The 12,622-nt window shown below is 41.1% G+C and overlaps 1 protein-coding gene across 1 annotated transcript in view; it reads left to right on the top strand.

Annotated features, from left to right (window-relative positions):
* The window catches only part of PCCB (propionyl-CoA carboxylase subunit beta), an 86,979-nt gene that overhangs the window by 14,036 nt on the left and 60,321 nt on the right, over positions 1-12,622 (top strand). Inside the window, exon 6 of the mRNA XM_039256478.1 lies at positions 8,796-8,906. Coding sequence (XP_039112409.1) covers positions 8,796-8,906 — 111 coding nt within the window. The remainder of the gene's footprint in view (positions 1-8,795; positions 8,907-12,622) is intronic.

The following is a 12,622-nucleotide window of genomic DNA, read 5'->3' as shown; positions in this document are numbered from 1 at the left end:
TGTTCATGTCTTCTGCCCATTTCTTCACTGGGTTGTTTGTTTTTCGGGCGTGGAGTTTGGTGAGTTCCTTATAGATTCTGGATATTAACCCTTTATCTGATATGTCATTTGCAACTATCTTTTCCCATTCCGTCGGTTGCCTGTTAGTTTTGTGGATTATTTCCTTTGCCGTGCTGAAGCTTTTAATCTTGATGAGGTCCCAGTGGTTCAGTTTTGCTCTTGATTCCCTTGCTTTTGGGGATGTGTCAAGTAAGAAGTTGCTGCGGTAGAGGTCACGGAGGTTGTTTCCTGCTTTCTTCGCTAGGGTTTTGATGGTTTCCTGTCTCACGTTCAGGTCCTTTATCCATTTTGAGTTTATTTTGGTGTATGGTGTGAGAAAGTGATCTAGTTTCATTCTTCTGCATGTTGCTGTCCAGTTCTCCCAACACCATCTGTTAAAGAGGCTGTCTTTTTTCCATTGGATGTTCTTTCCTGCTTTGTCAAAGATTAGTTGGCTGTATAACTTTGAGTCCAGCTCTGAGTTCTCAATTCTGTTCTATTGGTCTATGTGTCTGTTTTTGTGCCAATACACACTGTCTTGATGATGACAGCTTTGTAGTAGAAGATAAAGTCTGGGATGGTGATACCTCCCGTTTTGGTTTTCTTCTTCAATATTACTTTGGCTATTCGGGGTCTTTTGTGGTTCCATACAAATTTTTGGATAGTTTGTTCTAGTTTTGAGAAGTATGCTGGTGCAATTTTGATTGGAATTGCATTAAATGTGTAGATTGCTTTGCATAGTAATGACATTTTAACTATATTCTCTTATCCATGAGCATGGAATGTTTTTCCATTCCTTTGTGTCTTCTTCAATTTCTTTCATAAGTTTTCTCTAGTTTTTATCATACAGATCTCTTGTATCCTTGGTTAGGTTTATTCCTAGCTATTTTATGGTGTTTTGTGCAATTGTCAATGGGATCAGCTTCTTGATTTCTCTTTCTGTGGCTTCATTATTGGTGTATAAGAATACAACCGACTTCTGTACGTTGATTTTGTACCCTGCAACTTGGCTGAATTCTTGGATCAGTTCTAGTAGACTTCTGGTGGAATCTGTTGGGTTTTCTATGTAGAGTATCATGTTGTCTGCGAAAAGTGAAAGTTTGACTTCCTCTTTGCCAATTCTGATGCCTTTGATTTCCTTTTGTTGTCTGAAGGCTGATGCTAGGACTTCCAGCACTATGCTAAACAGCAGTGGTGAGAGTGGACATCCCTGTTGTGTTCCTGATCTCAGGGGAAAAGTTCTCAGTTTTTCCCCATTGAGGAAGATGTTAGCTGAAGGCTTCTCATAGATGGCTTTGATGATGTTTAAGTAGGATCCTTCTATCCCGACTTTCTCTACAGTCTTTATTAAGAAGGGATGCTGTATTTTGTCAAATGCTTTTTCTGCATCTATCGACAGGATCATAAGGTTTTTATCTTTTGTTGATGTGATGGATCACATTGATTGATTTGCGAATGTTGAACCAGCCCTGTAACCCAGGAATGAATCCCACTTGATCTTGGTGGATAATTCTTTTTATGTGCTCTTGGATTTGATTTGCAAGTATCTTGTTGAGGATTTTTGCATCCGTATTCATCAAGGATATTGGCCTGTAGTTCTCTTTTTTTAGCTGGATCTCTTTCTGGCTTGGGAATCAGAGTGATGCTGGCTTCATAAAATGAGTCCGGGAGTTTTCCTTTGATTTCTATTTTTTGGAATAGCTTGAGAAGAAATGGGATTAACTGTGTTTGAAACGTCTGGTAGAATTCCCCAGGGAAGCCATCAGGTCCAGGGCTCTTATTTGTTGGGAGATTTTTGATCACTAATTCGATTTCTTCACTTGTTACGGGTCTGTTCAGATTTTCTATTTCTTCCCGTGTGAATTTTGGTAGTGAGTGTGTGTTTAGGAACGTGTCCATTTCTTCTAGGTTGTCCAATTTGTTGGCATATAATTTTTCATAGTATTCCCTGATAATTGCTTGTATTTCTGAGTGGTTGGTTGTAATAAGTCCATTTTCATTCATGATTTAGTCTATTTGTGTGCTCTCTCTTTTCGTTTTGAGAAGCCTGGTTGGAGATTTGTCAATTTTGTTTATTTTTTTCAAAAAACCAACTCTTGGTTTCATTGATCTGTTCAATTGTGTCTTTGGTCTCCATGTTGTTTATTTCTGCTCTAATTTTTACTATTTCTCTTCTTCTGCTGGGTTTGGTGTGCTCTTGTTGCTCTGCCTCTAGTTCCTTTAGGTGAGCTGTTAGATTTTGGACTTGCGCTTTTTCTAATCTCTTGAAATAGGCCTGGAGAGCAATATACTCTCCTCTTAGGACTGTCTTTGCTGCATCCCATAGATTTTGGGTTGTTGTGTTTTCATTTTCATTTGTTTCCATATATTTTTTAATTTCCTTTGTAATTGCCTGATTGGCCTATTCATTCTTTAGTAGAGTGTTTTTTAACCTCTGTGTTTTTGGAGGTTTTCCAGACTTCTTCCTGTAATTGATTTCAAGTTTCAAAGCATTATGATCTGAGAGTGTGCATGGTATGATCTCAATTCTTTTATATTTATTGAGGGCTGCTTTATGTCCCAGTATGTGATCTATCTTGGAGAATGTGCCACGCGCACTTGAGAAGAAAATAAATTCCCTGGCTTAAGGATGTAGAGTTCTGAATATATCTGTCAGATCCATCTGGTCCAATGTGTCTTTCAAGTCCATTATTTCTTTAGTGATTTTTCTGTCTGGTTGACATATCCATTGCTGTAAGTAGAGTATTAAAGTCCCCTGCTATTAGCACATTCTTTTTCTTTTTTCTTGTTTTATTTATTTCTAGGAAACAGAGAGAGAGACAGCATGAGCAGGGGATTGTCAGAGAGAGAGGGAGGCACAGACTGAAACAGGCTCCAGGCTCTGAGCTGGCAGTCAGCAGAGAGCCCGGCACGGGGCTCGAACCCACGAACCGTGAGATCATGACCTAAGTGAAAGTCGGACGCTTAACCAACTAAGCCACCCAGGCGCCCCTAGCACATTCTTATCTATGAGCTTGTTTTTGTTTGTGATTAATTGTTTTAAATATTTAGGTGCTTCCTTATTCGGTGCATAGACATTAATGATTGTTAGTTCTTCCTTATGGATAGACCCTGTAATTATAATGTAATGTCCTCCTTCATCTCTTGTTATTGTCTTTAAAGTCCAGTTTGTCTGATATAAGTATAGCTACTCCAGCTTTCTTTTGATTTCCATCCCCATACTTTAATCTGAAGGTATCTTCCAGTCTAAAATGAGCTTCTTGTAGACAGGATATAGATGGATTTTGTTTTTGTATCCATTCTGCTACCCTGTGTCTTTTGATTGGAGCATTCAGCCCATTTACATTCAGTGTTATTATTGAAATATGTGGGTTTAGAGTCTTTGTGTCCTTTGTAGGTTTCATGTTTGTGGTGGTGTCCCTGGTATCTTTGTTCCTTGCAACCTTTCCTTCAGAGCATCCCCCTCAGGATTTCTTTTAGGGCTGGGTTCGTGGTGACAAATTCTTTCAATTTCTGTTTATCCGGAAAGGTTTTTATCTCTCCTTCTATTTTGAATGACAGGCTTGCTGGATAGAGGATTCTTGGCTGCATATTTTTTCTGTTCAATCTTGGCATTGAAGATTTCCTGCCATTCCTTTCTAGCCTGCCAAGTTTCAGTAGATAGGTCTGTCACCACTCTGATAGGTTTCCCCTTTGTATGTTAGGGTCTTTTCTCTCTAGCTGCTTTCAAAATTCTCTCTTTGTCCTTGTATTTTGCCATTTTTACTATGATATGCCGTGCTGAAGATCGATTCACATTATGTCTGAGGGGAGTCCTCTGAGCCTCTTGTATTTCAACGTTTACTTCCTTCCCCACGTTGGGGACGTTCTCTGCTATAATTTGTACCAGGACTCCTCAGCACCTTTCCCCCTCTCTTCCTCTTCTGGGATTCCTATGATACGGATATTGTTGCGTTTGACCGTATCGCTGAGCTCTCGAACTCTTCTTGCATGTTCCTGGATAATTTTGTCTCTTTTTTTTCCCTCAGTTTCCTCTTTTTCTATAATGGTGTCTTCTAAATCACTTATTCTCCTTTCTGCCTCTTCAGTCTGTGCATTGGAGGCCTCTAATTTATTATGTATCTCATTTATCGCATTATTTAATTTAACCATCCCTATTCTTATTCTCTATCATGTCTGTAGCCATAGTTTCTATGTCCCCATGTGTTTTTCAAGCCCACCTATTAATTTTATGATTATTATTCTAAAATCTTGTTCAGTTATGCTGCTTATATCTGTTTTGAGCAGTTCATTAGCTGTCAGTTCTTCTTGGAATTTCTTTGGAGGAGAGCTCTTTCATTTCATCATTTTAGTTAGCTTTCTGTCTCTTGTTAGTTTTAAAGACTTGTTATGCTCTCTGCACCTGTGAGCCCTGCTGTATCCAAGAAGGCTCTTTGACTGTCCAGGGCCTATCCTTTCAGAGAGTGTTTTTTTTTGTTTTTGTTTTTTTTTTGAATGGTATCTCTTGGTCTCTCTTGTTGAGACCTTGATTATTTTATTTTCCTACTTGTAAAGATATTTGGGACTCTCCGCCATTTGTACTCTGGCTTATTTCTTGATGTAGCCCTGGAGAAAAGACAGACAGACAAACACAGGGAGCAGGAGCACACAAACGCACAGTCAAATCCAATTAACATGCAAACCAAGAGGGAAAACGAAAAAGTTAAGAGAAAAGACGGAGGAGGGAGAGAGAAATATAGAGAGTAAAAAATACATAAAAGAGTCAAAAAGAAGAAAAGGAAAGGAAAAAAGGAGAAAACCGATGGCAAAGAATGGTTTAAAGCATATAACCGGATTTCCCAGCTACAATTAAATAGCCGGGTAATGTGCTGGTTGAAGAGCATAGAGAAAGAGAAGACAGGGTGGGGATGAGGCAAAATTGGAAATAGAATGAACAGGCAGAAGGGATAAGAAGCTTTTTTCAAAGAGCTAAAGGGTAGAATATGGTTGGATAGGTGAGAGAAGGACGCTGGTGTTTTCCAGAGAAACTATATGGTCTAATTACTCCTGAGAAAAAGAGATGAAAAGGTCGGTAGGGTAGAATTTACATCTACAGAATGGACTAAATGTGACTGTTTAAGCAAGGTGGTAACCAGAGTCAATCAGTTCAGTGTTCCGGGGAAGAAAAAGAAAAAAAAAAATAAAAAAAGTAAATAAATAAAAAAAAAGGGGAGGGCAGCTCTCAAGCAGGGATGGGCGTGGTGTGATCCAGTGAGTCAGGCGGGAGTTCTACCTTGCTGGTTGTGGGGAGAAGAGTGGTGGCGCTCCAGTCCCTTCTTGAACCAAGTGCTGCACCTCGCTTTTTTGGGTGTGTAAACTCCCTGGGCCGGGTGCGCAGTCAAAGTGGGTTGTGCTCTTTAACACAGGCCACGCTTTGTTTCCAAATCCCAGTCTGTGGGCCCCACCCAAACTGCTGTAGACACAACCTTGCAGGTGATCCCCTCAGGGCAATTCCAAGCCTCTTGCCTAGCCTTGGGGGTGGAGCCAGAATTTCTGCTCCCTTCTCCCAGCTGGTTGGTGAGCATGGGCGGGGATCTGCCTGCAGGGCTCGCTGGGCTAGGTGGAGAAAGAGAAACCAGGTCCCTGTGTGTCTCGTCACCCGAAACACGAACTCGCGGGCAAATCTCCCAGTTTTTAAGCTCTTCGCCTTCCCTCTAGAGTTCCAGCCAGCCAGGAGCGCGGAAGCCCAGTATGCGCGTGCACGGCTCCTCTAGGAGTCCAGCTAGCGAGGAGCACAATGGCGTGGAGGCTGGCAGCTCGTCTAAGGGTCTAGCCAGCCAGAAGCACCAAGAAGTGGTCAGCACGCAGCCCCTCTGGGACGAGTTGGCACGCGGGGATTTAGTGCTCACGGTACTTCTGTGCCCTGAGCGGAAGTTTTTCTGTTTCCCAGAGACAGGGACCATGTCTTGAGTGGTTTTGACTCTCTCTTTTCCCCCCTAACTCCCCGCAGAGGGGAATCGTCCCTGCTCTGGAGTCTCCGATCCTGGCCCGATTTTATCTTCCCCAGTTCGCACTCATGTTAGAAGGCTTTCTCAGTGGATTCTGTGTCCTTTTTCTCCCAATCTCTTGGGTTCTGTAAGGTTTTCTATGGCTTCAGATCTCTTCCGTGCAAGATATGGGGGTGATAGCAACTTACTGAACTCCCTACTTCTCTGCCATCTTGCCCCCTCCCTGAGTATGCCCCAGTTTAACAATTTTTACGTGTATATTCAGTGGCAGTAAATACATTCATAATGTACAACCATTAACAGTATTCATCTGGGTAACTCTTTCCATCTTGCAAAACTAGAACTCTAGGGGTGCCTGGCTGGCTCAGTTGGAAGAACATGTGATTCTTGGGGTTGTGAGTTCGAGCCCTACGTTGGGTGTAGAGATTACTAAAAACAAAGAAACACACACACACAAAACCAAACTGGAACTTTATACCCATTAAGCAGTTTCCCCTATTATACTCCCTCCCCCAAGTGTCTGGCAATCAGCCTTCGACATTGTCAGTATGATTTTGATCAAGCACCTTATATAAGTGAAATCATATTGTATTTGTTAGTGTTTTTGTGAATGGTTTATTTCATTTCGTATAATGTCCTAAATGTTTATCCACATTGTAGCATGTAGTTTTTTCTTTTTCTTTTTTTAAACATTTTTAATATTTATTTCAGAGAGAGAGAGAGAGAGACCACGTGAGCAGGGGAAGGTCAGAGAGAGAGAGAGAGAAATACAGAATCTGTAGCAGGCACCAGGCTCTGAGCTAGCTGTCAGCACAGAGCCCAACACGGGGCTCGAACCCATGAACCGTGTGATCATGACCTGAGCTGAAGTCGGACGCATAACCAACTGAGCCACCCAGGCGCCCCACAAGTTTTTTCTTTTTAAGGCTAAATAATATTCCATTGTATGTACATACCACATTTTATTTATTCATCCATTGATTGGCAGTGGGTTGTTTCTGTGTTTCAGTTATTGTGAGTAATGTTATGAATGTGGATATACAAGTATCGCTTTAAGGGGCGCCTCAGTGGCTCAGTCGGTTAAGTGTCAGACTCTGTTTCCCCTCAGGTCATGATCTCTCTGCTGAGTGTGGAGCTTGCTTGAGAGTCTTTGTCTCTCCCTTTCCCTCTGCCTTTCCGCTGTTCATGAACATGCTCTCTCTCTCAAAATAAAATTTGCTTATTACAGTGGTTTAAGTGAGGGAATAAAGTCTAAAACAAACAACACAAATATCTCTTTGAGATCTTGTTTCCATTCTTTTGGTATGTTGCTAGAAGTGGAATTTCTGGATCTCATGGTAATTTTTAAATTTTTGAGAAACCTCTGTGCTGTTTTCCACAGTGGCTGTCCCCTTTTACATTCCCATCAGCAGTTTGCAAAGGTTCCAGTTTCCCCAAATCCTTACTAATATTACTTGTTTTCTGTTTGATAGTAGCCATCCCAGTGTTTCTGTTGTGGGACCTCATTCTAGTTAATATTTGTATTTCCTTAATGATTAGGGATGTGGAGCTAGAGGGACAGGGGCTTGCAACAATGGGGCAGGGAGGTGCAGCCACAGTGGTCACCTGCCTCTAACTACATCTCTGTAATCAGAATCAGCAGTGGACAATCCATGGTATTTGGAGGACAGAGTGCTTTTTGTCTTCCTGGGCTCCTTTTGAAAACTGTGTAAGCTGCTCCAGGAATATACTTACGGCTGCCTGCCTTGTGACTAGGGGGCAGAGGATGAGTAGCTGCTGTTGTGCTATGCTAAAATTGACTGAAATTAACTGCAGTTTATTCTCCAAAGTTTCCTCTGGGAGTCAGAAGGCTTCAATAGACTGTAGAGTTTCAAAAAGTATTTTCAGACAAATGTCAGTGCAGGTGTTACCTAGGGGAAGACAGATTCCTGGTGCTTCCTGCTCTGCCATCTTCCCATAATTCTCTCTGTTGATGGCTCTTTGTGCCATTCTCAGCTATGTCATATGATTTATAGAAATTGGGTTCAGAGCCAAGACATGGCTAAAAGTGGACATGCTTCTCTTAGAGCCAAGGGGAAGGAAAAAAGTTGGGAGTTGGGCAAGGAGTCATTGGACTATGATCTTGCTTGGGTCCTCCAGCCCCCATTCCTTTCCCAGAAGGTGGCCTGAGGTTTGGCTTTTTACATATCTTTATCCCCATGGAGCCTTTTTGGTTCCTGCTACTTACCTCCTTTTCTCCATATACCCTGTCTAGAGGTGGGCAGACATTGAAGACTCAGTAAAGTAGCACCTGCTTCTTAGCCTTGTCTTGTAACTGCTGGCTAAGTGGCGGTGTGAAGTGACTCCAAATAGAGGTCATGGTTCCAGGGTAAGTGTTGGCTCTGTATATTCTGCCTCAGGCTTTCCTTTATTTTTTCCAGCCAGCTTTGTGAAGATGGGGTGCTGGGTTTGAGGTGTGTTTAGAGCCGGGGTGAAATGGATGGGAGTCACTCTGATCTCATGTCCTGATGGAGCTTTCAGGAAACTACCACCAGGGAAGGGAAAGTGGGTATTTGCCCCAGAAATTAATATGCTAATAATCTCACCTGTTACATGGAGAGATTGCACATATGTAATTCTGGGAGAAACTGTACTGATTAAGTCTCCTGCCTCTGGGATAGAATTTCTGTGACTAAAAGCCAAATGTAATATTATTATTGCCTTTATTTTTCTGCAGGTAGTACAATGAACACGTCTGTAACCAGATGCCTTACCTTTCTCTTTTGGCAGAGGAACGTCATGGCATCTGGAGTCATCCCTCAGATTTCTCTGATCATGGGCCCGTGTGCTGGTGGGGCTGTGTATTCCCCGGCTCTAACAGACTTTACTTTCATGGTGAAGGTAAGAAGGGAAGGCCTGTTTCTCCTGCCCTTTGAGAATTGCTCAGTAACTCTCACCTGCGGTGAAAAGAATCCCTGACCTAGATCTGGGTTATCTGCATTGTCATTGGCTTTTAGCATAGTAATGATAAGATGTTAGTGGAGAGAAGGTTTTGCCATGAAATGTAGCTTATGGGGCTTCTGTGGCAGGATGTGTTTGTGTAACTTCATTGGTGGGTGATTTTTCTTGTTGATTTGAATTGCAAATGATTTTCAAGTAATCAAAGGATCCTGTCTGCCCAGACAGATGATTGTTTACAGAATCCTTTTAGGAAGTTTCTCACGGTAGGCTTTCCTGTAATCTAATGGGAAGTTGTTTCTTGTGTCCCACCTTTATTTCTTTAGCTTTTTGCCATTTCATTACATATTGTCTATAATGGTAATGGTAAATCTGACTTGTAACTTCATTTTGAGAGATGCATATCTTTAGTACATAATTTTGATGGAATGATATTTCTTTAAAAATTTTTTTTAATGTTTATTTTTGAGAGAGAGAGAGAGAGAGAGAGAGAAAGAGAGATGGAGTGCAAGTGGGAGAGGGAGACCTGGAATGCCAAGCAGGCTCAGGCTTTGAGCTGTTAGCACAGAACTGGATGTGGGGCTCGAGCTCACAAACCATGAGATCATGACCTGAGTCGAAGTCAGACACTTAACCAACTGAGCCACCCAGGCGCCCCTGATATTTCTAATTTTAAATCAGGCCTACTTGGATTTATACATGGATAATTACTTAAACTTGATTACTTTTTTAAAAATTTAGTTTTTATTTATAAAATACGTTTAACAATAATGAGCAATAAATTCCAAAGCTGATTTGGAGTAGGATGGGGAGAAAAGCTAGTCCTTTTTTAAAAATTAGTTTTTATTTATAAAATACGTTTAACAGTAATGAGCAATAAATTCCAAGGCTGATTTGTAGTAGGATGGGGAGAAAAGCTAGTCCTCCAGGATGAGGAGAATAGTGTAAATAGAGGGAATGTAGATGAGGAACACTTTTTTTTCTCTCAAGGCTAGTTTGGCAGTTGGAATTGATAAGTTTCGAAACTTTGATCCAGATGGTCTATTCTTCATGACAGGTTGAAAGCAATCTATATGTTCAACAGGGCTGGGTTTTAAAAGTGAAGATGACCACTTCTCTTCCTGAACAAAGCAGAATTCCCTATATGTTGCCCATTGAGTCAATATATACAATACCGACCTGAGCTAACCCAGCCCTCTTCTCCCTGCCGGGAAGAGAGGTATCAATTCCTTTGGCTAAGGCCATTCTCTCCCGCTCTCCCTACATTCATGCACATTGTGTAGTAGGACTCCTCACACCTTTTCAGTAGCCAGACTTCTTCTGTTTGTTCTCTTTTATCTACTGTTTTCAGCCTCTCCCTTGGTACTGGATCCTCCCATCAGAACTAACCCATGTTCAGCTATTTCTTATCTTCAAAACAAACACAAAAGTCCTCCCCTAGTCTGTATCTCCCTGTGGCTATTGACCTATTCCTGTCTTCCCACTCTCCTTAGCACATTCCAATTTGTCCCCTCACTTCACTAAACCTGTTTTTTAAAGGTCATCAGTGACTTCTGTGTCACTATAAATGATCTTTAACATGCATTTTCCTCCATGTGTTAGCAACATTCTTTCCCTTTGCCTCTACTCTGTTGTCTCTGGCCTCTCCTCTCCTCTCCTCTCTCTGGCCTTCTTGGTGTCCATTGATTTCTCATGCTATTCCACTCACTGTAGATGCTGCAATTCATTCTACATGGCTTTCTCTCATTTTCTTTGTAGTTATTTTCCAGCTTAACTGAGAGATGATTGACATATAACATTGTATAACATTAAGGTGTCTGATGTGTTGATTTGATAAACTTACGTATTGCAAAAATAATTACCATTATAGTGTTCCTTAGCTAACACCTCCATCACCTCAAATAATTACAATTTCTTTTCTGTGGTGAGAACTTTTAAGATCTACTCTCCTATCAGTTATCAAGTGTATAATTTACAGTAAGAATCACTCTGCTGTATGTGAGATCTCCAGACTTACTTATAACTGGAAGTTTATAGCTTTCACCAGCACCTCCCTTCACATTCCCCGTCACTGGCTCCTGGTAACCACTATTCTACACTGCTTCTAGGAATCCAACTTTTTTTTAAAAAAAATATTTTATTTATTTATTTATTTATTTATTTATTTATTTATGTCTTCATTCATTCATTTATAGAAAGGGCACATACCTGAGCAGGCAGGGGAGGGGCAGAGAGAGGAAAAAGAGAGATTCCCAAGCAGGCTCTTCTTTGTCAGCTCAGAGCCCAATGTAGGGCTCCATCTCATAAACCTTGAGATCATGACCTGAGCTGAAATCAAGAGTCGGACACTGAACCAACTGAGTCACCCAGGTGCCCCTAGGAGTTCAACTTTTTAGATTCCACACATAGGTGAGACCATCCATTATCTGTCTCTTTCTGATTTTATTTCACTTAGCACATGCATTTACACGTGGGTAATAATAATTGGCCATGAGTGAAATGCTCTCAGGGTCCATCCATGTTGTCACATATTGGCAGGATTTACTTTTTTCCCCTGGCTGAATAATGTGTGTACCTTATTTTCTTTATCTGTTTTTGGACACTTAGGTTGTTTCTGTATGTTGGCTATTGGAGTAATGCTACAGTGAACATGGGAGTGCAAATATCTCTTTGAGATCCTCCTTTTTTTTTTTGTTTAATAGTTTATTGTCAAATTGGTTTCCATGTAACACCCAGTGCTCATCCCCACAAGTGCCCTCCTCCATGCCCATCATCCCTCTCCCCTCTCCCCCACCCCCAGAGATCTTTATTTCATTTACTGAAAAAAAAAATTTAATTCCACTGGCACCTGAGTGGCTGAGTCAGTTAAGCATCCAATTCTTGATTTCTGCCCAGCTCATGATCTCACCATCATGGGATCGAGCTCCATGTTGGGCTCTGCTATGGCTGTGGAGCCTGCTTGGGATTCTGTCTCAGAATAATAAAATAAAATTTTAGTTCCAGTGTAGTCAACATTCAGTGTTATCTTAGTTTTGGGTATACGATATAGTGATTCAGTAATGCCATATATCACTCAGTGCTCATCATGGTAAGTGCACTCTTAATCCCCTTCATCTATTTCACCCATTCTCCCACCTACCTTCCTCTGGTACCATCTGTTCTTTATAGTTAAGAGTCTGTGTTTGATTGGTCTTTTATCCCCTTTGTTCATGTGTTTTGTTTCTTAAATTCCGCATGAGTAAAATCATATGGTATTTATCTTTCTGACTGATTTATTTTTCTTTGTATTCTCTAGCTCTTGCAAATGGATAGGTTTGCATTCTTTTTGACGGCTGAATAATATTTCATTGTATGTATGTGCATGTACATTCATCAATCAGTAGAGACTTGGGCTCCTTCCACAATTTGGCTATTGTAAATTACACTGCAATAAACACAGGGGTCATGTATCCCTTTGAGTTGTTGTTTTCATATTCTTTGGTAGTGTGATTACTGGATCATGGGGTAGTTGTTTGAAAAAATTTTTGAGGAACCTCCATACTGTTTTCCACATTGGCTGCACCAGTTGCATTCCCACCAACAGTGTACAAGGGTTTCTTTTTCTCCCCATCCTTTAATGTAAGGTCTCATTGTAGGAGTTTTGGTTTGCATTTCCCTGA

Source organism: Hyaena hyaena, unplaced genomic scaffold (assembly GCF_003009895.1).
Source record: "Hyaena hyaena isolate Hyena2069 unplaced genomic scaffold, ASM300989v1 scaffold_575, whole genome shotgun sequence".
In the NCBI taxonomy this organism is placed as follows: domain Eukaryota; kingdom Metazoa; phylum Chordata; class Mammalia; order Carnivora; family Hyaenidae; genus Hyaena; species Hyaena hyaena.
This window is presented reverse-complemented; position numbering and strand designations above follow the sequence as displayed.